The 27717-nt window shown below is 53.0% G+C and overlaps 1 protein-coding gene across 9 annotated transcripts in view; it reads right to left on the bottom strand.

The window, feature by feature from the left end:
- The window catches only part of TTLL11 (tubulin tyrosine ligase like 11), a 271165-nt gene extending 253732 nt beyond the window's left edge, over nt 1–17433 (bottom strand). The window contains exon 1 of one of the 9 annotated variants that reach the window (XR_016211618.1): nt 16804–17423. Coding sequence is in view for 7 of the 9 variants with exons in the window: in XM_070056361.2 (XP_069912462.2) it covers nt 16804–17223 (420 nt within the window). In the remaining 2 variants the exon portion in view is untranslated. Of the gene's footprint in view, nt 1–16803 lie in introns of all 9 variants that reach the window. The other 8 variants (XM_070056361.2, XM_070056388.2, XM_070056342.2 and 5 more) reach the window with 8 other exon arrangements.
- Nucleotides 17434–27717: the final 10284 nt, after the last annotated feature.

Below are 27717 nucleotides of genomic sequence, written 5' to 3' on the forward strand. Positions count from 1 at the left end.
GACCTCAAGGAGGGGCCCCCTACTTTCAGTGCACCACCCCACCCCCTAAACGCCACAGCAGGAGGGGCATCATGCACACACACACACACGCATGCATACACACATGCACACACACGCACATGCGCGCAGACACGTACACACATACACATGCACGTGCACACCTACACATGCGTACACACGCACGCGCAGACACGCACACACACACACCCATACACACACGCACGCACACATACACACAGGCGCGTGCACACACGCACACACACACTTTTCTTTGACCGGCTCCCAGAGATCCGTTTGAGCTGGGACTTTTGTGATTCGCTCCTGCATCCCCAGCCCGTGCTGTTCTCCCTCGCCCTCCTCCCCCATCCTGTATGCCCGCCTGCGCCCTGGCTTGCCACCATGCCACCAGCCTGCTGAGCCCATCTGAATACCTTTGCTACTGCTCCTGCGCCCTGAAGCCTGGCTCACCCCCTCCTCTCCCAGACTCTGCCCAGAGGCCCCTCCTGGCTGAGCCCACTGCCCCCGGCTCGGCCTTCCCTGCTCCCTCCCCTGGATCTGAGTAACTGGAGAGGGAGCTCCCAGGGGGAAAGGCCCCCAGCAGGTCATTTCTTTATTTGCCCAGTGCTCAGCAGGGTCCATGGCACAAAATGAGGGCTCAGAAAATGTTTGTGGAATGAATGAAAGAAGGGGGAAAAAACTATTTCAGCCAATATTTATCAAAATCTAATTATATAGCATTGTCAGGCATGGTGCACTGGAGTGTGAGAATCCAATAATAAACAAAGTAAGCAAGACAGATAGGCCTTACACCAGTAGAATTTAAAGATCTGGTGAAAAAGAAATTCAAACAAGCAGTCACAATCAAGCTGATTCATGCTGTGACAGAGGGCCATGGGAGCACCAAACCAAAAAAAAAAAGACATTAACCAAACCAAGGAAGGCTTCTTGGAGGAGGTGACATTTAAGCCAAGACCTGAAGACAGAGGAAGAAAAGCAGATCAGGGTCACCTTCCATCTACAGTTGGAAGCGCCTCACTAATCTGGAACTCCGCGGCCCCACTTATCCAGAAAGTGGCAGGTGCCCAGATCAAAGGGCTCACAGGGACCTGAGGGCCAGAGATGAAGGTGTCAGCGTGGCAGGTGCCCTCCTCACCCAGGAGCCTCTCCCTCTCTCCCTGCCCTCTCAGCACCTCCAAGGGGACCTCGCCTACTTGGAGTTCCCTTCTAGTAGCCTCCCCGGCGCTGCACCCTGGGCTCAGCTCTGTCTGCTCCTTGCACGGGCTGCAGCCCCTGAGACCATGCTGCGTGGCTTTTTGGGCACACACGAGGGTGCTGTGATGCTGCTCGCCAGCAGGTGTCTTTAATGTTTGGAACCCAAGAGTATTCACCGTTAAGTTTTTACCTCTGCAACAAACGGATCATACGGGACGGCAAGTATCAGCTGTAACACGATATTTACATGCTGTCAAAATCAGAGTCCCTGTGGGTCTAAACCAGGAAGGGAGAAAGATTCTATCAGCACACAAACATCAGATGGTTGTTTAGATCTGGGCGATATCGTAGTTACGATGAGAAATTTCTGGCAGTTGGCAGCTGAGTGTCTTACCTTTAATAAGTCAGTATGTGTTGGTCCCTTGGACAAACTCGACCCAAGAGAGCCGCGTTGGTCTAATAAGATCTCAAATGGTCTCTGAAGAGAGCTCTGCTCATACCAACTCTGACAGATGACAGCAAGCGCCTTCAACTCTTGTTAAATCCGCCAGTGGCACGAGCACACTGAGTAAAGTTGCACGCTGCGCTCGCTCATCCCATGCTTGTCTGCTACCCTAGGATATTGCTGACTTGCAGGGTCACCTCAACAACTGCTTCATTATGGTACTACAAATGCTATTTATTAAGTAATATTCCCTTAGCATCAATAATCCATGTGAACCGTTGTTGCAGTATGATAGCATTTTGACTACTTTGATCTTCTGTCCTTGAGGAGGGGGCTCCTCTTTCTAATTCACACAAAAGGTCAGTGTAGGCCACCAGCAGAGGGGCAGTGTCTCATGGTGTCTCATCTCCAGGTGTCTTGCACAGGCTTGGGGGCTCAGTCAACATACAACCCATAGTCACGGAATGAACAATCAAGACCCTCCAGGCCTCAGAACTTCAAATTAGATGCACATATCCATCAGAATGTTCATGGAAAATTGGAGTTAAGATACATTTATTTAGGTGCAAGAAAAATTTTTTTGAAATCGTGCATAGTTTTTTCATAATATATATTCCCAAGAACTTGTTAGACGCCTCCTGCACATGCTTTATCTCACCATACTTTCTAGAGCTGATCCTGCACATGCTGACAGACAGGCCAGGCGTGGCGTAAACTCTTAGGACAAAAGCCCTCAGCAGCCAGCAGAAGCCTAGTAAACTGTCACCCAGCAGGGGCCACTTGTTTCGCCCCAGACACAGAGTGAGTGCCCCTCCCAGCACTAAGACCGCCTAGGAGCGACAAGTTCTCCCGGCTCTAGCACACCGTCAGAGGAACATCCTTGCCACCGGCCTGGGGAGTCCTCCAGGTTAGGCATTTCAAACCGCTGTGGTGCTGTGGGATGCTGAGGCTCTCTGTGAGCGGGTCTCACACGGAGCCGGCGGCGCCTCCAGAAAGGAGCATGTGCACGGACTAAAGAAAGCTACCGTTATCCCCGGAGCATAAACCCTGCCAAGACCGCAGGCTCTCCTCGCTGACAAACAGCTGGGCTTGAGCTTTGCAACGCCAGAGACAGGCATGAGTTCACTGCCTGGAATCCCTTTGTGCCACTGCCTTTTAGAGGAAACAGTCCCTCTGAAGGCGGCCCAGAAAAACGGCACGGGAAGTGTCAGTTCAACTCGGGCGACATCTGTGCCAGGCACTGGGCCACTCAGCCACCAGCAAGCCAAGCTCCCTGCCACTGGATCTCTTACAGCCTAGGGGAAGACACAGACCATCCCAACCAGCGCCCTTCCCCCACTTCCACACCCACCCCTCCCCTGGGCTTCCTGACTTGCCTCCAGTAATCCATCCCCCACAGGGCGACCAGAGCGGTTCATTTTTAAAGGCAAAGTCTAATCAGCTTGGATCCTGCACGCTTAGGCGGTGGTCTGGCATCGGCACGTGATCTGGCCCTGAATGCTGGGTGCTAAGGTGAAAATCAGACCGGAAACTCCCACAGCAAGCCAGGCCCTGCAACGTCACGTCCTCAGTGGGTGAACCACGAGGAAGTCGGCCTCGTCTTGGCCTTGGCTCAGGGGAGGGGAAGTCAAAGGGGAAAAGTCTGCCCTCAGAATGTCCGACCATGGCAGCTGGAGCCGGAAGTCACACCGCACCTGTGACCCGAAGAGTCTTAACACCAAAAATTTACTTTTCAGTTCCCAGTCAGGGGCTTGTCTGAGGCATCTGCATGGGATGAGGACCCTCCCTTGAACCCTCAAAGAATGATCCGAGGCTGAAGTTCACCATCACAGAGGTCTAACATCTAAATCAGAATTCCAGGGAGAGAGAGGAGCTTTGGATGAGAGACAACCCTGAAAGAGAAAAATGGGTGAGAACTTTCTGGAAATAATGAAAAAAGATACCCTAGCTCAAAGGCAAGAATTCCATCAAATCCCAAGCAGAACAAAAAGAAATCCTGTCCTACATCTTAGCGACATCAAAGACATCTAAGACAAAGAGAGGATTTTAAAAGCAGCCAGAAAGAAGACACTTGGCTAGGAAAAGAAAAAACCCTAGGCAGATTATCTGGCTTCTTGGCAGCCAAAATGGAGGTGAGAAACAGGAGTGTACCTTCCAGTTCCCCAGATCTGACCACCAACTTGGAGCTGTGCCCAGCAGCGCGATTTCTTAAGAATGAGGGCAACGTGAAGGTCATTTTGGACAAATAAAAACTGAGAGCTCATTACAAATAGCACCTGACTGACTAAAGGGATTCCTTCCAGGAGAAAGATGACCCCAGAGGGGAAGGCTGAGCTGTACAAGAGAATAGTGAACAGAGAAAATGATACACACGAGCACACCTTAAAGGCTCCGAGATGATCGCAAATAACAATAGTAATGATGTCTAATTCGTGATTTAAAAACAAAAGGGGGTAAAATAGTAGGACTAAAATGCTGGACAACAAGAGCAGGTAAGTCATGGGATGTGGCCAAAATGGAAAAGAATACTTAGCTCCTTGTGTCTGAGTGAAGAGGTGGACATTTAGCATAGCCGCTAAGGCGCTAGTTAAGCTCCACGTTCCATACTGCAGCACGTGGGTTCAATACCTGATTCTGGGAGCCGGCACTGTGGCGCAGTGGGTTAGCGCCCTGGCCTGAAGTGCCAGCATCCCATATGGGTGCCGGTATGAGACCCAGCTGCTCCACTTCCTGTCCAGCTCTCTGCTATGGCCTGGGATAGCAGTAGAAGATGGCCAAAGTCCTTGGGACCCTGCACCCACTTGGGAGACCTGGAAGAAGCTCCTGGCCATCTGGGGAGTGAACCATCAGATGGAAGACCTCTCTCTCTCTCTGCCTCTCCTCTCTCTGTGTAACTCTGACTTTCAAATAAATAAATAAATCTTAAAAAAAATACCTGACTCTGACTCCCAGCTCCAAATTCCTGCCAGTGTAGACCCTGGGAGTCAGTGACAAAGGCGCAAGGAGTTGGTTCCCTGCCTGGCTTCAGTCCTGCCAGCCCTGGCCGTTGCAGCCATCTGGGGAGTGAACCAGCAGATGGAGGACCTCTCTCTCTCTCTCTGCCTCTCCTCTCTTTGTGTAACTCTGACTTTCAAATAAATAAATAAATAAATCTTTTTTTAAAAAATGCACATACCCTGTGATCCAATTATTTAACTTCTGGAAAGTTAAGAAAATAATATGAGGGGCCGGTGTTGTGGCATAGTGGGTAAAGCAGCCACCTGTGACACTGGCATCCCATATGGGTTCTTGTATTGGCTGCTGTACTTCTGATCCAGCTCCCTGCTAATGTGCCTGGGAAAGGCCTTGGAAGATGGTTCAAGTGTTTGGGCCACTATCACGCTGGTGGGAGATATGGATGAAGCTCCTGGCTCCTGACTTTGGTCCAGCCCTGGCTTCTGTGGCCACCTAGGGAGTGAACAGTTGATGGGTAATGTTTCTCTCTGTCTCTCCCTCTCTCTGTAACTTTGACTTTCAAAATAAGTAAATAAATCATTTTGTTTAAAAATAAAATAATATGAAATATGGGAAAGAAGCACTCCAAAAAAGTTTTTCATAAAGGGCTCACTCTAAACATTTAATAATGAGAAAATAATGAAACATATCCCACTGAATGAGATATTTTATAGCAATTACAGTGGCAGTTATGAAAAGCTTATGTAGTAAGGGAAAGTGCTTAAATTGTAATGTAAGCATTGATGTTAACATAATCAAATTATATCAACTTTATGAAACATAAAAATATACACCCAAAAGAAATTCTGAAAAGAAATGCTTCAAAGTGAAAACAGTCCTCGCATTTAGATGGTGGCATTATTACATTTCTAGAATGCTTTTTCCAAACTTTTCATGTTTTAGGTAATGTACAAGGATCATTTATGCAAGAGGGAAAGGTGCTTTGTTAACAAAACTGACATCCAGGCTGAACGCCTCGTCCTGCATCGAGTGACCTCAGGAAACCCCCGCTGCCCACGGTCTTATTTTAAGGGGCCAGGAAATCAGACTGTCCTCAGTTGGGGGTGGGTGGACGACCGGGGAAGAGCTGGCCTGAGAGCTGGAGAGCCAGCCCTGGGTCCCCGCCATCTGCGTCTTTACGTCTCTGAAGAGAGGAAGAGCTGAAGCAGAACGAACACGGACTGCGCAAACTTCCTCGTGGATGTTACATGTGTGACTAAAACGGGGCGATCTTTCACTCCCCTTGACAGAAGGAGTAAGTAGTAGAGATTCGAACCCATACCTAACTCTGCATTCTACTGACCCCTATAAAATAGTCGCATCTACCACGCTCACTGCACAAAGTCAAAGCCAAATCGGGCTAAACGCACGAGAAAGTGCCAGGCAGGATGTCCCGGTTCTAAAGAAGTGCAAGGCTCTGCAAATCGGCTGTTAATTTGCTACCCGCTTCATTGCACCTGCCCTCCAACAAGTCAATGACAATTAAAGACCATTTCTAGCGAGTAGGAAAGAAAAAAACCTTTTAATTATGATGATGTAGATCACGCAAGACAAACGATTCTCTGTTACGTGTTTAAATGACCAGCAGGAGAAAAATGTTTACAGTGCATGCGAGGTGGGAAGCAGCTATCTGCAATTTCAACAAACCAATGAGAAAAACGATAAACGTGAGCAAGACGTGTCCAAAAGATGAATGAACAAGGAATTCATTCAGTCATCTCACAGACGAAGCAGTACAAATGACTAAGAAACTTCAGTAAAGCCCTCAGCCTTGCTGACAGTCCGGGAAATGGACATTAAAAGCATGTATTTCTCCCAATCAATGTGCTGTTCAGTTCACGGTACTGGGGAGGCTACGGATGGCAGGAGGCACTGAACACACTGCTGATGGCAATCTGACAGCAACCATCCAAATATAAAGCGCATCCACCTTTTGACCCCACAGTCGGTTAAGAATTTACCCAGCAAAAATATTTGCGCAGATTCAAAGAGTTCACAGGAAGTGGAATTAAAAGAGGAGCTTATTTGGGGATAAATAAATTTTTTAAAGTTAATTTACTTATTTATTTATTTGAAAGGCAGAGTTACCCAGAAGCAGGGGTGGGAGAGGGATGGAGGGAGGAAAGGAGGGAGGGGGAGGGAGAGGGAGAGGGAGAGGGAGAGGGAGAGGGAGAGGGAGAGGGAGAGGGAGAGGGAGAGGGAGAGAGAAAGCTTCCATCGCCCATATGGGATGCCAGCACTGCAGGCAGCAGCTTTACCTGCTACGCCACAGCGTGGCCCTGTGTGTAAACAAACTTGAGGGAGCCAGCACTGTGGCACAGCAGACTGAGCTGCCACCTGCTACACTGACAGCAGCATCCCATATGAGTGCCAGTTTGAGTCTTGGCTGCTCCACTTCCCATCCAGCTCCCTGCTTATGTGTCTGGGAAAGCAGAGAAGAAGGGCCAAGTACTTGGGGCCCTGCTGTCTCCACAGGAGACCCAGATGGAGCTCCAGGCTCCTAGCTTTGGCCTGGCCCAGCCCCAGCCATTGTGGCTATTTGGGGAGAGAAGCAGCAGACGGAAGATCTGTCTCCACCTTCCCTGCTTCTCCATAACTCTGATTTTCAAATAAATCAATAAAATCATTAAAAATAAAAACAAATTTGGAAAACCACATACACCTTTTTTCATAATACACATTTTTCAAGAACTTTTGGAAGATCCTCATGTACATGGATTTTTGAAGTTTTATACCAAAATAAACATCATCAAACGCCATTTCTGAGGTACTCTTATACAGCTTTAAATGTCTGAGCAGTGAAGTTAACTGTGCCATCCTGTGCAGAGAAAAAAAAAAAAAAAAAACAGAGAGCTAACATCCTTCCACGGACTGTGGCACATCCATTCAATGAGCTATTGGGCTGTTACTAAGTGAAATGAATCTGGATGTGCTAACAGAAGAAGCCCACGAAGTACTGCTGAAAAGGCAAATACCACACACGTTACATAACTGCAGCAGGCGCAAAATTTTAATTTGCCCCGGTTACATTTGTAACAAAATCCACCTGGCGTCTCTATGTCTGATTGATACTGGTGGTTACCAGCACAGTTAACTCAAGGGGCACGATTCTCATCTCCGCTCCCCCACTGCGGGACAGCACACCCCCAGCCCCTCTGTTAGCCACGGCTGTGTCACCGGCTTCCGTGAATGCCATGTGAGTAGAAGTGACGCATCATTTTCCAGAGACAGTTGGCAAAGCCAGGGCTGATGCTCTCCTCCCCGGTGACTGGTGGGAGTAGGAGTCACAGTAGCTGCTTGGATGTCTGAACACCCAAGGTGATGAGAGGCCCCTACCCTGCCATCCCCACACCCACCCCGCCCCCACTCAACCCGTAACAGCTTCCTTAAGTGAAGCCACGAAGTTATTTAGTGTCACCGCAGCACCATTTCGCCACCCCGCTAAGCCCGTAGGAGACTTGAGAAAAAAAACCCTGCAAAGACACACATCAAGCTGTGATGATGATGTCATCGCCAAGCAGCAGGAGCAGAGGGCTCGAGGGAAAGGTGATGGGGACCTGTGGTTGTTATGTGACACACGTGGGGACCGTGCACGTCTTTATCAACACCCGGTGCTTCTGGAATCTGTACAGGTGTTTGTAAATCATCTAAGATGTCCAGAGGTTGTCCATAGTTGCTTTCCTAAATTCCCAGAAACCACAGCTCTGACATCAGGAGAAGCAAAATCTACCTGCAAACAAAATAGGAAAGCTGGCCCTCTTCAGAGTCCTAAACAGGTATCCTGAAGCACTAGTGTGCAAGGTAAAACTCCACCCAGGGGCGGCTGCACCGGGCTGAACCCCTGTTCCCCCAGCTTCTCTAAGGACGAGACGGTTTTATTCAGAAGGGAGAAGAGAAGAAGCTGCCAGCAATGCCTGCCAGGACTTCTGAAGCTTTTATAAAATGGCATAGATAACGGCTCAAACCCACCCAGAGCCACACCCACGTACTCAAGCGGCAGCAGAGGCGGCAGTGAGGAACACGGTCCTTGTCCCCAGCCACACGGGAACCTTTGCCGAAGGACTGCAGGGCCCAGCTCAGCTCCAGCGGGGCAGCCCCAGGGAGAGGAGGGGCGCAGGACCAACAAAGGGAACAGCACGGCCACAGGCTAGTGCACACCATTGTTTCTGCTACAAAACCTAATCAAGATGTTGGAGCGAACGCCAATCAAAATGTGTGCATCTTTGAAGGCATGGGTGCCTTAAAGATGTTCTTGGTCCTCCCATCAACCCTCGCGAGTGTTCGATGCTCGTTCTCAGGGATGAGGAAGCTGTGTGGCTCAGAGAGGTAAAGCAATGTGTCCAGAGTCACAAAGCCACTAAGGGACAGAGCCACGATGCAGACCCCTGTCTGGCTCTGCTCTTTCCAGAGAGTGTGCCAAGGAATGAAAGACGAAAGAAAGCAACCCAGGGAAATCTGCATCTCTTCCAAGCCCAACCTCCGCTCTCTCCCCTACAGAGCAATCACCTTCTGCATTCTGAACCCGAAGTCGTGAGACCCACGGCACTGCGACAGCTAAGCCGACTCTCCCAGGGCAAGGTGTAGAATAAATGCACCAAAGAATGAGGCAGGCACCAAGTCCAGAGTGGAGGCTTTAAGAGAGTCAGCTGGAGTTACAAGGTTTTTAAAGGATAATTGATTTTAAGAGGGAAAAAACTTTAAAGAGGTGTTGTTTAAAAGCATTTAAACTTAGATTCCATCAAGCTGTCACTCACCTGAAATGTGACCACCCCCGTGACCCAGCAGACATCTCTGTTTTTGTCATCTGCTGTATCCCAAGAGCCCAAAGACACCTGGAACTGACTAGGTCTCAAAATATATTTGAAATGAGGTGGTCCTATCTGTCCTGGCTAACCAGTAGCCTATGTACATAGACAATTCCATAATAGCTTGTTTGAAAAAAAATAGAGTGGGGCCAGTGCTGTGGCATAGTGGGTAAAGCTGTTGCCTGCAGTGCTAGCATCCCATATGGGCGCTGGTTCAAGTCCCGGCTGCTCCACTTCCCATCCAGCACTCTGCAATGGCCTGGGAAAGCAGTGGAAGATGACCTAAGTGGCACGGTAGGTTAATCCTCTGCCTGTGGCACTGGCATCCCATATGGGCACTGGTTCTAGTCCTGGCTGCTCCTCTTCTAATCCAGCTCTCTACTATGGCCTGGATAAGCAGTAGAAGATGGCCCAAGTGCTGGGGCCCCTGCACCTGCGTGGGAGACCCCGAGGAAGCTCCTGGCTCCTGGCTTCGGATCGGTGCAGCTCTGGCCATTGCAGCCAGTTGGGGAGTGAACCAACAGAAGGAAGACCTTTCTCTCTGTCTCTTCCTCTCACTGTCTGTAACTCTACCTCTCAAATAAATAAATTAAAAATCTTAAATATATATATCTATATATATATATGACCTAAATCCTTGGGCCCTTGCACATGTGTGGGAGACCCAGAAGAAGCTCCTGGCTGCTGGCTTCAGATCGGTCCAGCTCTGGCCATTGTGGCCATTTGGTGACTGAACCAGCAGATGGAAGATCTGTCTCTCCTCCTCTCTCTCTCTGTAACTCTGCCTTTCAAATAAATAAATTATTTTTAAACAATAGAGTGAATAATCAAAGTCTGTAATTACTCAATAGAAAGAAAAACTAACATTAGCTGAATACCTATAGCGTGTCAAGCATTGGATTAAGGCAAGATACATGCACTCCTTCGTTTAATCTCACAAAAATGCTGCAGTTAGCGGTCACTGAGACATTGTCACAGCTAGAGAAACTGAGCCTCACAGAGGGTTTCCTACCGAGCACCCAAGCAGTTGAGTGGCACAAGCAGTCAGTGGCAAGGATTTTAACCCACATCTGCCTCGTCTCAATGCCCGTGCCAGCTCCAGGAAACAACACTTCTCTTTTCTAGCAAGCACTTAAAAATGGACGATTACTTTTACAGACACGCTCTTTTCAGGGCATATATTTAAAAGAAAAATAAAATCTGTGATCGAGGGCTTCATTTGCATTCAACTTCCGCTCATCCAAAACCAAAATCCAAATACACCACAAAAATCGAGGCACAACACACAGGGTCTGTTTTTTACCACCCAGGAAGCAGCTCCAGCAATTACAACACCTCCTTTATAAGAGAGAGAGAGAGAGAGAGAGAGAGAGAGAGAAACAAAAAAATTAGCCCTGGAATTTGCTGACTTTTAAAGGACTGTTTAAGGAGTTAAAGTCCTAGAGTGATTACACACATTTGTATCGTTCAAATAACAGTGCTAGTGGATTGTGATTTTTATGTTATGACAGGTTTAACTTGCAAAGGAAAAATTCTGGTGGATTAGAAGTTAAAATAACATGTCTGTTGAAGGAGAACATTTGATGGAGTGGAGCCTGAACCATTCTTGAATAGAATGCCGTTTTCAAAAAATGGGATGTAAATTGCAATGACTGTCATTGAAACGAGAAGGGGAGGGAAGGTTACACCATCCAATTTTTCATTTGATACTCTGCTTCCCTGCAGAAGGAATCTGAGACGGAGCGGCTGGGATGGCAGCAGGCTCACGTTCCACAGAGGAGGCCGGCAACTCGGCTAGTCCGAGGGCAGAGGAATGTGAGAGCAGCAAGGTAGGATTTGGAAGGCACAGGTGCCAATCACTCCCTCTGCCAGGCAGGATATATTTCACTGTTTTATTCTAAGTCCTGTTTGCCACATCGCTCACCTGATGCTGAATGATTCCGCTGTCATTTGAAAGTTGTGGGATGGGGACAGGTATCATGGCGTAGCAGGTAAAGCTACCACCTGCAGCACCAGCATCCCATACAGATGCCGGTTCAAGTCCCAGCTGCTCTACTTCTTATCCAGTTCCTTGCTAACGGTCTGGGAAAAGCAGAAAAAGATGGCCCAAGTGCCTGAGCCCCTGCCACCCATGTGGGAGACCCAGATGAAGTTCCTGGCTCCTGGCTTCCGCCTGGCTCAGCCCTGGTTGTTGCAGCCACTTGGGGGAGTGAACCAGTGGATGAAAGTTCCTCTCTCTCTCTCTCTCTTGCTCTCGCTCTCCACAACTCTTTCAAATAAATAAATCTTTAAAAGGAAAGGAAGTTGTGTGGCAGAGGGGGAATGGGAGGGTTATGAAGTGGAATATTGCAAAACACCCCTAAACAAAGGCTTTGGAACAAAACAGCCTCTGGTTTGAACCCCGACAGCCCTACCTACTTGCTGTTCCCACTTAAGTTGCTTCAATTGCTATGTGAGAATAATAATGATGATGGTGATAACAACAGAACAACTCCTGCAGGATGGTGTTTAGCAAAGATGGGCACAAACACGGGCCCTGGATGGCTCTGCCGCTTGTGGCTGGCCCTACACCAGCCTCTCTTTAAAGCGGCTTCCTCCTCTGTGAATTGGAGATGATAACAGGATCAACTCCAGAAGGTTTCTGCAAAGATTAAATAAAAAGCATCCCTAAAAAATGCTCAGTACGTTTACTGAGCATAAAGTATTAAACACAATGCCTAGCATATAACTGAAAATTAACAAACAGTAACAGCATGCAAGTCGTAAGTAGACGATATAAAAAGTGCATACGTGTTTTGAGGAAAGGCTGGCTGAATTTCAGAAAACAATGCATGATTTCGAATCTCAGATAAATAGCTCATACTGTAACAGCTCTCGGGGCAGGGGCTGACACCAACTATTCTCAACAAAGGCCCCATTATCAAGTCTCTCAACGGCCTCGCTTGTGTTAGCTGGTGTCCATGGCACCGCTGCACACGCATGTGCAACCCACATCTCCAAGGAGGGCATCTCACATCAACAGTGGCACCTATTCTCTAGGGCGTCTTGTCTCTTGAGGTTCTCTCTAATGAGGGTAGCAAAATTGCAAAAGAATATACAGGCAACGAGGAGGGAGGTTCACAGGACTGGAAGAAGATCACAGAAATCCAAAATTATTGAGCCTCAAAAATAGTGAGCCCCAAACCATCCATCTGCATCATATCACAACTTCAGCGGTGACTCCGCAAACAGGATTTTGTTATTCGAGAGTAACTTTATTCTTGTGTATGAGTTTACAGAGCTAACATCTGTGCATTTTCCCTTTGAAAAACAAATTGAAGCCTGTGGACACAGCTGAATTAGACCTGCCTGAAAAGGCTGCACCTGCAAACGGAATCATCAGAGCTGGCGTGGTTCACTGGGGCCTGGAGGAGGGTGGCCAGGGAAGTGGGTCTATACGCAGCATGCACCCTGGGAACTCGGCAGCCAGAGTACGGTTCTTGGTATGACCTTCAATGTGCTCCGTGATCCGGCTCCTCTTCCTCTCTCTCCACAAGATCCCTAAGCTGCCAGCATCCCAGCCTGTGTCTGAAACCAGGTCCGTCCATTCTGCCTTTGTACCCACTCTGTATGGAGTGCCCTTTGCCCAGTGGCTCCCCAGTCTGGATTGTAACTCTGTGTTTGCAGGCCTGTCCCTCCACACTGGGAGCTGCTCGAGGGCCAGGAGCAGACGCCAGTCACATCTGCACCTGCACTCTGGAGAGGTCCAGAGAGGCCATGACTTGCCCTTGACCCGCATAGGTTCACAAATGCCACTTGTCATGCAGGATCTGCCAACAGAGAGCCAGCAGGGAGAAGTGGGCAGAGCAGACTTGAAGCCTGGTTTCAAATGGAATATCTGGTTCAAAGACTAGCTCTTTCTATAGCTCTATGACCTTGTGTAGGTTAGCCTCTGTGTACTCCCATGTACTCATCTGTAAAATGGGCACAATAAGGCACTTCCTGTATTGGGTTGCTGGAGGGATGAAATAACCTCAGGTGTAACAGCACATGACCCAGAGAGGAGCTATGGAAGGGTTCATTATCATGGTCATCATTGCTATTAAAAGTACATGTAGGGGCTAGTGCTGTGGCAAAGCAGGTGAAGCTACCTGGCAGTGCCAGCATCCCATAGGGGCGCTGGTTCCAGTCCCGGTTGCTCCTCTTCCAATCCAGCTCTGCTGTGGCCTGGGAAAGCAGTGGAAGATGGCCCAAGTGCTTGGGCCTCTGCCCAGGTGTGTTTTGCTCCTGGCTTCCGATCAGCCTGTTGTGATCATTTGGGATGTGAGCCAGCAGATGGAACACCTGTCTCTCTCTGTCTCTCTCTCTCTACCTCTTTATAATGGAACTCTGCCTTTCAAATAAATAAATATTTAAAAACAAAATGTATGTGTAAGGAAGGGAGACTGTGTGCTCGGTATCTGAGCAGCTGCTACATTCACACACGGGCTCAGGGCCACCCTGTAAGTGGACCACGCTCTACAGCTCCTGGCTACAAACCCACAAAAGGTGACAGAGCTGTCACTTGGGTTGTGTCTCCTGACCTTACTTCTTAGCTGGGCTTCCCACCTACCCCCACCACAGCCAGTCAGCCGTCAGCTGGGTTCTCCCAAACCCATGCTAGGGGCACTGCTGCTCAAGCCCTTGCACCCCCGTCCCCTGCACAAGTTCCTGCTCCGAGAATGTTAGTGCTGGGGGGCTAGAGATGATCGTGTCCACCATCACCCCCTTAACAGAAGGGGAAGCTGAGGCTGAGAGAGGCTACGAGTCCGTACTTTGTTAGTACCGGGTTTATGTAGACGCTGCTTGTGCTGGCCACACAGCTAACACTGTGGTAGGTCCTTGGCACTTTTCAAACTCCACATTCCAGGGTGTGAAGGTCAACTGTGAGCTCACTTGCACGCACCCCAGCATCCACCTGATGAGTCTTCGTCGCGCACCTGCCGTGCTCTGGGGACACAGGCAGACACCACCCGTGCCTTCAAGACCCCACAGACAGGGGAAGAGTGGCCTGAAGTAAGTGATCAGACAGCTGATGGTAAAGTCTTGCCGTCGCGAGTGAACTAGGCTTAACATCTCCTGGAACGCACATCCCCATTTCACGCTGTTGTGCTTTCTGAGGGTGGGGGTGGGGGGAGGAGGAGGGAAGGCTTGGGAGTGGAGGAGAAGTTGGTAGGCCCTGGGCCCACCCCACTGGGGGTCTCATGTTGATACTGTTTCCAGTATATGGCTGCAGCAGGAGGGAGATTGGCAACCACTGGACTGGCCCTGCCTGTCCTATTGTACAGATAAGCAAACTGAGGCCTGGAGAGTTTGACTCGCCCGAAGTGGCACAGATGATAACGGAAAAGTCTTGAAATTCCTCAGTGGCTTCTACAGCCTCCCTTCCAAAGGTCCAAAGCCAATAGCGTGGCTCCTGACCTGCCTCTCCTCATCATTCTGCCCCCCGCTGTGGGATCCAGGTAGACGGCGTGAAACGCGGAGGCTGGACCGCACGTCTCCTCCAGGAAGCCCCTCTGGAGATGCCCACAGCTCTGACAGGTGCACTGAGAGAGACAAACACTCATCACATAACACATTCATCCATTCAGCAAGTATTTATTGAGCAACTTCCACGTGCCAAGCTCCTGCGGGCACAGCAGTGAACAAAACAAGGCCCCTGCCCTCATGGGGCTTCCATTCTAGAGAGGGAAACATACAAGGAACAAGCAGTACACCAAGCAAGGTCAGGGACAACTGAGTGCTATGAAAAAGGAAAACACACAGGTAGCTAAGAGCTGGAGGCTGGCAGGGGCTCAACAGGAAAGGCCTCAGGGAGGAGGGGTGCTTGATCCGGAGACCGGAGAGTCCTGCCCTGAATCCCACGCCCCAGGCCTGGGGGCCCTGCCTCCTGCAGGCGGACTTCCCCAGTGACTGGGCCCTTCCCACCACGATGTCCACCCTGCCTGACTCTCCACTTCCCTCCAGACCAATGGCTCTGCTACCGGGACATCCACCCTCGGATCACATCAGCCCTGCACGGTCCAGCCCCACCCCACCGATACTGGATGTCTACCATGGCCACCGCGCAAGGCCAAGTTCCTGAGCTCGCCTGCTGTCGAGCTAGCTTCGCAGCAGATCCCTGTCACTAGCTTCGCCAGGCCAGCTGGGTCCATGTCGCCACACGCGGCTTCCCTAAACCTGCACTCCTGAAAGCACAGGAAACAGCCGGATAGGCTGCAAACTCGTCCCTTCCAGTGGCTTCTGGCCTCACACAGCTGCAAAAGGCAACTTAAGAAGTCACCAGTGGGGCCGGCGCTGTGGCATAGCTGGTAAAGCCACTGCCTGCATCTCATATGGGCGCATGTTCAAGTCCCGGCTGCTCCACTTCTGATCCAGCTCTCTGCTATGGCCTGGGAAAGCAGTAGAAGATGGCCCGAGTGCTTGGGCCCCTGCACCCATGTAGGAGACCTGGAAGAAGCTCCTGGCTCCTGGCTTCGGATCGGCGCAGCTCCGGCCATTGAAGCCATTTGGGGGGTGAACCAGCAGATGGAAGACCTCTCTCTCCTTCTCTCTGTGTGTAACTCTGACTTTCAAATAAATAAAATAAATCTTTAGGAAAAAAAAAGAAGTTCCCGGTGCCTCATGGTAGCCCACACCACAACTAAAGCGGGTACAAGGACGAATAACTCACGTCGTTAGTTCTCCGTTCCCCCCACCACACCTGCCACCTGCCAAGCCCTGAAATGCACAACTCGGTATCTGCCCTGATGATGATCATGACGGTGGTGGAGAAAAGGGGCAGGAGGGTAAAACAGATCGCCGTTTACCGTCCACCCGTGCTACTCGACCCTAAGCGGTGAGCTAGGTTCTGTGGGCCTCACTTCACAGAGGAGGTGACGGGGTCTGCTCAAGGTCACGCGGCTACGCGGCTGGGTGTGGCCAGCACCTGGGTCTGGCTGCCCCCCTCCCCCCAGTGCAAACTGTGATGCTGCCCCGGAGTCGCACAGGGACTGTTCAACAAATGCAACTGAATGCGGTGAGAGAGAGACGGTCCCAGGCCCGGGAGCCCAAGCTGGTGCAGGACTCGGAGGTCAGTGCGGATGGCTGCAGGGGAGCCAGAGGAGGGAGTGGCTAACTTGACCTGGAAGGGTCTGGGAAGACTTCTTGGAGGAAGTGGCTTGGGGGCTATGGCCTTGAGGGATGAGCGGATTTGCGGCTGCCAGGCGGGCTGTGGGCGAGGCGCACGGCAGGAGCTCAGCGCTGGCCGGCCGCGCGCTGGCCTGCTGAGTCGTGCCTGGGGTCGTCCAGTCCACCCCCCCGTGCCCACGCGGCCGGGCCGGGCCTCACCTCCTTCCACTTGAGCTGGCGGATGCTGATCTTCAGGGCGTCCAGGGAGGTCTTGGCCTTGGAGCTGTCCACGGTGACCGGCCGCAGGGCGCCGCACTCGTCCGGGAGGCGGCCGGAGCTCCGCTTGCAGCTCCGGCCCTTGCTCCGGGGCTTCCCGTGTTGGCAGGGGCCCCGCGCCAGCGCCGGCTTCGGCTTGTCCTGGGGCAGCGCGGGCGGCGGCTGCGGGGAGACGCCGGCGTCCCCCTCCTCCGCCGCGCGGGGCTGCTCCGGGGCCGGCGCCTTGGGCTGCTCCTCGGCAGCTTTGCGCTCCGGCTCGCCGGCCGCACCCGCGTCCACGCCGACCCGCTCCGCCGCCGCCTTGGCTTTGGCCTCCAGCTCCCACCGCTCCGCCAGCTCCCTTTCGGCGCTTCCCCGCCGCATGGCGCTCAGGGCCGCCGGTGCCAGCAGCGCCGCCGCCGCCGCCGCTGCTGCTCCACCACCCCGGCTCGAGACCAAACTGCTGCCGCCGCCACCGCCGCCGCCACGCGCTCCCTGCCCGAGCCCGTTGCCATGATCGCTCAGGCGCCGGTTGACAAGGGCAGGCTCCGCCTCGGGACGGGGCCCGGGAAGGGACAATCGCCGGCCAAGCCCCAGCCACCTCATAGGCGAGTGTGCCCACGTGACCAGGCCTGTCACAGAGGCGTCGGCGGCCATCTTGGAAGAGGGCGGAAAGCCTCCCGCCCCGCCCACCTAGAGAACGCACCCCTTTCTGGGTGCACAGAGGCTGCAGGACTGAGATGTGGAGCGCGTGGCGGGGGCTCCCAAGCCTGGAGTTGAGACACAGCAGCTCCCCAGGACCCTCACTCCCAGCTCGCTGAGCTGAGCACCATTCTGCTCCTGTGAACGCGACCCGGGTGCCTCTCTTCAGTGGAATCGGACATTTGTCCTCTCGTGGCTGGCCCATCTCACCTAGCCAGATGTCTCCGTGGTTCCTGCGTGGTGTAGCAAGTGTCCCGCTCTCACTTTTGAAGCCTAAACGATACTGATAGATGTGTCGCGGAGTGGCTGTCCTTGCCTCTGTCCTGGGACACTGGCCGTTGTGGACACTGGCACACAAGCACCTGTTTGAGCTCCTAGTCGTCGATGCTTTCGGGTTGCCAGTGGGAGCAGAGGCTGTGCCCCTCCCATGGGGGTGGGAAGATGTGAGAGCACCCCGTCTGTCGACAGTGATGGCCCGGGCCACGTTCTGTGCTGTGGGGTGAATGGAACACAGACTTGCAGGAAGGCGGCCCTCTCTCCGCTCATCTCTTCAGGCTTCGGGATCCTCTGGAGGATAAAGTGTCTGGAGAGGTACAAGTCGTGCTGAGGGTCCAGGCTTCCTCTACTGTAGCACACGGCGCTCTCCTCTCTCCCCTCGGAGCCCACCACGGCTTTGCTCCCGTGTTCCTGAAGTATGCTCACATGACCACCTGCACCAGCCCCCCCCCCCCGTGCTTACTTAGACCCCACCCCCAGAGACGCTGACGCAGGCGTCAGGTGGGCCTCGGAGTCTGCGTGCTAAGTGGCCGCCTCTGCTGATTCCAAGGCATCAAGGTGAGGAGGGACTGATGGAGGCTGTTTCAAGGCCTCGGGAACCTCTTTGGAGCTGTCCGTGGTACCAAAAAGAAGCCTTCTCCGTCCCCCAATCTCTGTCCACCACACTGCCCTCCAAATCCTGTCCCCCACCCTGGTGTCCCTGGTCTTGGGGAGGGCACAACCCCTATCAGTCCTCCATCTCCAGCTGTTGACGTCTCCCCCGCCCTGGCCTCCGTAACCAGTGCACCGCAAAGTCCTCTGGGTTGTGTGCGGAAACGCCTCTCGCCTCCCCTGCTTCTCCATCCCTACCATCGTGGCCCCAGTTCCAGCTTCTGCCTCTCACTGGGGCCAGTGTACCGGCCCCACCACCCTCGCCCATCCTCCGCGCAGCAGGCTTCCCCCGGTCTCCTTCCAGCTACAAAGCTCAAGCATGTGGACTGTCCTCACGGATCTTTCCAGAAGCACCCCTCCCCCCACCGTTTCCTCTGCCTGGTCTTCCTCTTTGTGCTTCCACCTGGAAATGGCTTCTTGCCTGAGCTTTCCCGGGTGCCTCCAGGCCAACAGTGACTCTCTCTACTCTTCTCTCTACATTCACAACCTGCCCATGGCCTGCCCGTCACACTGTACAAACACCATCCCAGGGGCCAGTGCTGTGGCGGAGCAGGTGAAGCCACCACCTGCAGAGTCAGCATCCCATATGGGCACCAGTTCAAGTCCTGGCTGCTCCACTTCCGATCTAGCTCCCTGCTAATGCACCTGGGAAAAGCAATGAAGGACGGCTCTAGTGTCTGGGCCCCTGCATCCATGTGGGAGACCTGGAAGAAGTTCCTGCCCCTGGCTTCAGCCTGGCTCAGCCTTGGCCATTGAGGCCATCTGAGGAGTAAACCAGTGGGTGGAAGATTCATTCATTCATTTTCTCTCTTTCTTTCCCTCCCTCCCTCTCTCAGTAACTTTCAAAAAGTAAATCTTGAAAAAAACAATCGTCCGGGGCTCCCCCCAAGTCTGGGCAGGGAGGAGGCTGGTCTGACCCATCTCTGGGTCCCTGTCTCCAGGGACTAGAACTCAGTGGTCCTCAGAAAGTGGTATGAATGTGCCGAGGACGGAGTTCTCTCAGCATCGTTTACCAGATCTGGAAACACAGTTCTGCAGGGAGACACTCATTTCCCTCTCATATCCAAGGCCACTTCTGCCTCAGGGCCTTAACCCAGCTCCCGCCCTCTTCCCCATCAGTGTTCAGTGTCAATGCTGCCCCTGCAGAGATGCCTCTGGTCTCTCGATCCAAATCAGAACTTTGCTGGTGCAATGATGATACAAGAAAGGAAACAGGAGGAATCACCAGGCAGGAGATGATTGCTCAGTGCCCAGGGAGCCAGAGAGTGAACAATAAGAGGTACTGGGGAGTTTAGGGAGTGGGTAATTAGTGTGGGTTAGAAAGCCAGGCCAGGATCCACAGAGGGAGCGAAAGCTGAGTCTTCCAAGTAGAGTGAGACACAGGCAGGTGGAAGGCTGGGTGGGCTCAGGGCAGAGGCTGAGGGCAGGTCCCTGGCTGTGCCCACCAAGCCTCGCCCATCAGGCTTGCTCCACCAGGTGGGGCACCTTGGCTGATGGCCTCAAAGGCTGCCAGGGCTGGGGAGAGGGGTCCTGTTTAGAAAAGGAGGGAGGGGGCAGTGTGGGTGGATCTAGGACAGGTGTAACTGCAGGGGGCAGCTGGCGTGGTGGTTAGGATGCCACTGGGCTTAACTCCCGGCTCCTCCCTTCATGCTGGCTTCCTCGGAATGTGCTCACTGGGAGGCGACGGGTGATGGCTCAAGTGTTTGGTCCCTGCCACCCACATGGGAAACGGTGATTTGAGTTCCTGGCTCCTGGTTTCAACCTGGCTCAGTCTTGATTGTTGCAGGTACTTGGGGAGTGAACCAGTGGATTGGAGGTCTCTCTCTCTTTCTCTTTCTCTTTCTCTTTCTCTTTCTCTTTCTCTTTCTCTTTCTCTTTCTCTTTCTCTTTCTCTTTCTCTTTCTCTTTCTCTTTCTCTTTCTCTTTCTCTTTCTCTTTCTCTTTCTCTTTCTCTTTCTCTTTCTCTTTCTCTTTCTCTTTCTCTTTCTCTTTCTCTTTCTCTTTCTCTTTCTCTTTCTCTTTCTCTTTCTCTTTCTCTTTCTCTTTCTCTTTCTCTTTCTCTTTCTCTTTCTCTTTCTCTTTCTCTTTCTCTCTCTCTCTCTCTCTCTCTCTCTCTCTCTCTCTCTCTCCTCTATCTCTCAAAATACATTTGAGGGCTAGGGCATGGGGGCAGGGGAAAGACTGGACTGGTTGAAATGCAAGCATTGAAGGACAGAGCAGGACACGAGGCCATCAGGTCTTTCAACACCACGGGACCCCCTGACTTCTCCTCTCAGTAAACTCCAGACTGTGGGGGTGAAAAATCCAACCCTTACGAGAAGAGAGAAGCTGCGGCCATGGCTATGAGCAGGGGAGGCACACAGCTGTGTCCATGAAGTCGCTATGTCGCAGCGTTCTCCTCTTGTCCTGCGCAGTACAATGCAGCGGCAGGTGTGGGTCCCCAGGTCTGCCTCGGCAGCCAGAGCCAGCCCCGAAGGTGACAGAGGAAGGAGCCCATTGTCTTGTTCACCACAGTATCCCAATGCCTAGCTCCGTACCCCAGACACCAGGCCCTCTAGCGTGACTTCCTGAATGAATGAATGAATGATTAAGCTGCCCTGATATTCAACAGGAAAGAAATACTTGAGCGAATTATGCCTGACGCTGTCCGTGACAGCTCTGGCCACTTGGGAAGATGCTGGTGATGTCACACGAAGGAGTTGTGAGTACAGAGCTTCCAACTGCTCTGCGCAAGCTGGGCCTGGAATAACACAGGCAGGGAGAACAGCTGTGGTGGGCGAGGCGCAAGCTCTCACTGGAAATTTTCCACTGTTTTGACAAACTGTGGCAACCATGTAGCCGCTCTTCAGGTCCCTGAACCCAGAAGTCGCTTCTGTTTCTAGAATCAGAAGGACCCACTTTATGTAGCTGTGTGCTTTGGGGGAGTCGGCCTCTTCCACACACCCTATTAGGTCCTCGTCACTCCTCGGGGACGGATCCCATTATTAACCACAAAGGACATTGCTACTCAGAGAAGTCACCTGTCCCAGGTGATGTAACCCCAGCACCTGGCTCCCAACACCCACACCACACTGTGGCCCACAGAACTTCTCAGCAGACCTATAAACACGACCCAGTACACACACGAATTCTCATCCAGGTGAAAACAGCCAGAGGGAAACCCGGGCAGCCACACACCCAGGTTAACAAATGGCAGTTATTCTGGTACTATTAAGAGTGACTTATTCTCCTCGTTATTTTCCAAATTGTCTACAACGAGCACGCTCTGCGGCGACGACCGGAAGTTCAGCGTAATTTGTAAATTAAGAAAAAACTTGCCTGGGTTGTTGTTTATCGGCTGGACACCAAGTCAAATAGGAAGAGGCGGCTCAGGGCGGAGCGATGAGAGCGACCTGGACTCCAGGTGGCGGATTCTGCCTTGTTAGCATCAGGAACCACCACCAGGTGGCGCCAGAGGTCCAGTTTTGGAAGAGAAGGCGAGGGTGCCGAAGCTCCTAAAACGGGAGCCACCTGAGTAACCCTGACAGCTCCCACCTGGCTCTGCGCGCGCTTTTTCACGGCTGGGATTCTGGCCACTGTTGCTCCCCGTGCCTGGTGCACCTGCTCCCCCACTCCACCGGAGCCCCCTGCCCCTTCCGTCCTCCTTAAGGCCCTGTTACAGAGTCTGCTGTTCTAAGACAGGGCTTGGAAGAGCCCGCGGAGCTCCCAGGGCCGTGGAAGGGGTCCACGTGCGGCCTCAGGCTGACGGGTCCTCCCAGGCAGCTCTCCTTTTGAACAGCAGGGATAGCCCTTGCTCATGGAGCACGTGGAAGGAGCTGCCCGCCAGGGCTACTGTTGCTTGGAGGATGAAATTGGCCCCCACGTGGGAAACGTTTAGAACAAGGAACACCTGCAGCTCCACGCCGTTGCTAAGCGCAAACGGTTGGGGAGCGGAGACTGACCTCACCGGCCTCGATTCGCAGGGCTGTTAGAGGGGGAGCCCGGGTCTGAAGCCAGCTCGCCCACCTCCCACCCCCACACTCATCAGGCGGCCGGTTCACTCCTGGTCAGCCTAGGGAGAGTCCAGGAGGGGCCTGGCTGTCCCTCATGTCCCCTGACTTCACGCCCCGGTCACCTCCTCATCCCCGCGCCGAGCCGCGTCTCTCTGTCCCTACTGGCGCCAGACTTCCTGGAGGCCCAAGCTGCCATGGGTGCGGGCCCTCGGGAGCCTGGCCCAGAGGGAGCTGAGTTTAGGGAACGGAGCCTGGTGTTTCCAGCTCTGTGTCTGTGGCTCTGTCCGGGGTGGGGGTGGGGTGTAGGGGCTAAGGAGCAAACGACCAAAACCAAATGGAGTTCTGGTTTTTTATTGGAGCGGAAGAGCTCACCGGATCTGAGCGGACGCAACAGTGCCCCGTGGAGTTCGGAACACGGGAGCACCGAGCACCGCGGACCCCCACGCTGCCTTCTGCCGCGAAGCCACGCCCCCCTCCACACACCTCAGGAAAGAGCCCAGGGAAGTGAGACAGTGCCCCAGGTCCCAGAGCTGATAGGTGTGGGACCGGGGTTCCAACCAGGGATAGAGAGAGCCTGCCCTGGGCGGGGCCTGGCACCCCAAGGCAGCGAGGTGGGGGCTGGGGGAGGGAGCGGGGCAACTGGGGGTCTCCCTGTGCTCACCATTTTCCTTCCCTGGGACGCCAGGGGTGTGGCCTGGGCTCCCCTCACCAGTCTAACTCCAGAGGCTCCCAGCCGCCTCTTCCTCTACTCCCCGCCCCCCCCTCAGCCACGGAAGACATTTAGGAGCTGGCCCGGACGTGGGGACCACAGCCCTGATGTCTCCCTGAGGCCTTGACCCCGTGTGCGAGGGTCTCTGGAGGGCCTGGGACCCTGGCCCTGAGGGCGGGAGGTGGGGCGCGACCCCAGGGTCTCCAGCTTCCTGGTCTAGACCCCTTCCTGAAGGAGAGCAGGGGGAGCTGCGGTTGGCCCGGGCTGGCACCCTCATCTCAGGCAGGTGGGTGGGTGGGTGGCCACTAGGGGACGTCCAGAGCAGCAGGGCCCTACCCTGGCACCCCGTCCCTGAAGCAGAAGGAAGACAGGTAAGCAGCCACACCTGGGGCGCAGCCGTACCTGGAGGGGAGGAGCTAAGAGGTGCAGGGCAGGGAGGGCGTCCCAGGGAGAAGGCAGCCTCAGGAGGAAGCCTGGCTAGGAAGAGGAGGAGAGAGCAAGCGAGTGAGGGAAGTAGCATTTCTTAGCCCCATTATACATTAGGAATTCGACCTACACAAACCTCCACTGCGAAGATGAGCAAGGCCCCGGGGTCCAGGACGGGGGTCAGCAGGCCCTTTCCGGGAAGGACCATCATCTTAGGCTTTGCAGCTTCTGTGGCCGCCACCCGCCTCTGCCATGGTGCTGCGTGCAATTCGTAAATGCACGAGCTGCCATGGCCGTACTGCCGACCCAGAGACAGAAGCAAGCGGAAGAGACGTTGGCTGTCAGGGAAATGCACATCCAAGCCGGCTTCAGGAGCCCCAGGGTGGCCCCTGGGTTTGAATGTGGCCCTCCAGAGCCCCTGTGCTGAGCCCCGGGTCCTGGTGCTGATGGTGTGTGGAGTAGGAGGGGTCGAAGGGTGGGGCTGGGTGTGCACCACTCTGTCTGTCTCTCCCACCCTCTTGCCCTTTCCCAGGCACCAGCACTTTGAGCCAATGAATCTGTGCTTTATAAATCACCCACCCAGCCCCCCATATTCTCTTGCAGCCACAAGGCAAAAAAAAAAAAAATGGCCTAAGACAAATGGCTATGATGAAAAGACAGTGTTGGCAGTGCAGAGACACTGGGACCCTCATACTGCAGGGGGACATGGAAAGGGGCACAGCTCTTGGTTAAACAGTCTGGCAGTTCCTCAATGGTTAAACATAGACTTACACATGGCCCAGAAATCCCACTTCCAGGTAGAACAAAAACCTAAGAGAAATGAAAATGTGGCAAAATGCATGCCAGGCCATGTAATAGCCCCAAAGTGAAAACAACCCAAATTGCATTGACTGATACGTGGATAGATCAAATGGGACATTTCAATATTCAGTGAGGTAATAGGTAATACAAGAAATGGCTCAGTATACTGTGACATTACTTTTTTTTTTTTTTAACAGGCAGAGTGGACAGTGAGAGAGACAGAGAGAAAGGTCTTCCTTTGCAGTTGGTTCACCCTCCAATGGCCGCCACTGGCGTGCTGCGGCCGGCACACCACGCTGATCCGATGGCAGGAGTCAGGTGCTTCTCCTGGTCTCCCATGGGGTGCAGGGCCCAAGTACCTGGGCCATCCTCCACTGCACTCCCGGGCCAAAGCAGAGAGCTGGCCTGGAAGAGGGGCAACCGGGACAGAATCCCGTGCCCAGACTGGGACTAGAACCTGGTGTGCTGGTGCCACAAGGTGGAGGATTAGCCTACTGAACCGTGGCGCCGGCCCTGTGACATTACTTTCCAGAGGTCACTGGCCTGTTGTACCCAGCTAAATCACACAAAAGGGGCGTGTGGAGTCACAGTATTTAAACTATATTGTACCCCAGTGGGCACACAGGGACAAAGAAGATCCCAGCATGCCCAGAGAAAGAAAGCAGGAGGGAGTGTGAAACAGGAGGAATGAGAACAGACTGGGGTAAAATCCCTACCAACCAGGGATCTGGAAGGCGGGAGAGGAATGCCTCTGAATGATGCATCAAGGTGATGGAGAATTCTATACCCAACCAAACTACCACGGCTGGACCCGGAGGAGGGCTTTTAGACATCTTATCTCTCAAACACTTGCGTTCTAAGTGCGCTTCCTGAAGAACTGCCAAGGCTGTGGGTCACCCAAACCAAGGAGTAAAACAAGTAAAAGAAAAGAAGTTTGTAGCAAATCTGGAACTTCCCCAAAAAGGGACGAAGTACAGATATAGGAACCTTGGAAAATAGTATGCCGAGTGAAAGAACTCATACCCATTGTGCAATTCCAATCACACACAATATCTGGAATAGGCAAATCTACAGAGAGAAAGTAAGGATTTTCCAGAGCTGGAAGCCATGGGAAGAATGGAGAGACACAGAGTCCCAATATCAGGATGATAAAAATCAACTGTGATGGTGGGTGCACAACTCTGGATAAACTAAAAACCAGTGAATTGTATAAAGACACAAATTGTATGGTGTGCAAATTATATCTCAACTGTTTTTTAAAAACTCGGCTGTTTTGTGGCCAGCGCTGTGGTGTAGTGGGTAAAGCTGCCGCCTGCAGTGCTGGCATCCCATATGGGAGCTGGTTTGAGTCCTGGCTGCTGTACTTTCAAGCCAACTCTCTGCTATGGCCTGGGAAATCAGAAGATGGCCAAGTCCTGGGCCCCTGCATCCATGTGGGAGACCTGGAAGAGCTCCTGGCTCCTGGCTTCAGATCAACACAGCTCCAGCCGTTACAGCCATCTGGGGAGTGAACCATCAGATGGAAGACCTCTCTCTCTCTCTCTCTCTCTCTCTCTCTCTCTCTCTTTCTGTAACTCTGACTTTCAAATTAATTAATTAATTAAAAAACTATGCCATTGGGGCCAGCAATGTGGTGTAGTGAGTTAGGCCATGGCCTGCAGCACCAGCATCCCATATGAGCACTGGTTCGTGTCCTGGCTGCTCCACTTCTGATCCAGCTCCCTGCTGATGGCCTGGGAAAGCAGTAGAGGATGGCCCCAGTGCTTGGGCTCCTGTACCCATGCAGGAGACCCAGAAGAAGCTCCTGGCTCCTGGCTTCAGCCTGGCCCAACTCTAGTCATTGCAGCCATTGGGGAGTGAACCAGCAGATGGAAGATCTGTGTGTGTGTGTGTGTGTGTGTCTCCTTCCCTATCTCTGTAAATCTGCCTTTCAAATAAATAAATAAATCTTTCTTAAAAAATTTGGCCGTGGGTCAGGTTTGGCTAGCCCACCAACGCGGACCAGCCTCCGATGTGGAATGGTCAGATGGCCTTGGTTGGAAAGGTGCTATTCTTTTGAGAGCTTGGGCAAGCTTAGCCTCTCTGTCCCTAATGCCCTGCCTGAAGTGGGGAGTGACGCTGCGTGCCTGTTGCAGAGTGCTGTTGTAACAGCCAGGAGAGCGGACACATGCAAAGACACTGCACACAAGGGCTCTACAAATGCTCGTGACGGCTGTGGTTCCCATGTCCCAGATGAGAAAACTGAGGCTGAAACAAAGGAGGCTTTGTGTCCAGACTGGGTCTGTGGCTTGAGTGTGTCCTCCGAAGCTGTGTGCACTGGAAGCCTGGCCCCCAGTGCGGCAGAGTTGAGGCAGTGGAACTTTCCAGAGGTGGGGCCCAGTGGAAGGTAACTGGCCACCTTTGGAAGGGACCAGTCCAGGAGAGAATGGGCTCTGACAACAGCTGCCTCGGCTAAGTCTCTGATTCCCGTCTTAACACTTGACCTCTCACCAGCCCCGCTGCTATGGTGCCACTGCCATGTTGTAGTGTAGCCAAATGGCCTCACGAGAGCTGAGCAGCCCCAGCACCCTGCTGTCGGCCCCCCAGAGCTGTGAGCTAAGTGCACCTGTCCTTTATGTAGTGTCCAGCTCCAAGCGTGTTTGCCATGGCAACAGCAAACAGACGCAGGCGATCAGAGTGGAAGTTCAAGCTTCAGTCTCGGGTGCTCCATTTGTAATCTTCCCATTCCGCTCCTCTATCATGCTGTCACCCACTGGCCATGTCCCACCTCACTGAGAAACGCTGGCCTGGCCCTGAAGCCCCGGGGCTTCCAGTTCCCCTCTGCCAAGCAGACGATGCTCACTAAGAGCCCTTTTGGCTACAACCTTTTACAAATCAGTGAAGAAGCCGGCGCCGTGGCTCAATAGGCTAATCCTCCACCTTGCGGCGCCGGCACACCGGGTTCTAGTCCCGGTTGGGGCGCCGGATTCTGTCCCGGTTGCCCCTCTTCCAGGCCAGCTCTCTGCTATGGCCAGGGAGTGCAGTGGAGGATGGCCCAGGTGCTTGGGCCCTGCACCCCATGGGAGACCAGGAAAAGCACCTGGCTCCTGGCTCCTGCCAGGATCAGCGCGGTGCGCCGGCTGCAGCGGCGGCCATTGGAGGGTGAACCAACGGCAAAAGGAAGACCTTTCTCTCTCTGTCTCTCTCTCTCTCACTGTCCACTCTGCCTGTCAAAAAAAAAAAAAAAAAATCAGTGAAGAAAAAGCGTGGGAAGGTTGGGCCTTTGCGCAGGACCCATGCACCTTGCATCTTGGTGCCATTGGCACCGTGATAGCCCCGAGG

The sequence above is a fragment of the Oryctolagus cuniculus genome, chromosome 1 (assembly GCF_051225735.1).
Source record: "Oryctolagus cuniculus isolate XC-2025 breed Fujian yellow rabbit chromosome 1, ASM5122573v1, whole genome shotgun sequence".
Classification (NCBI taxonomy): domain Eukaryota; kingdom Metazoa; phylum Chordata; class Mammalia; order Lagomorpha; family Leporidae; genus Oryctolagus; species Oryctolagus cuniculus.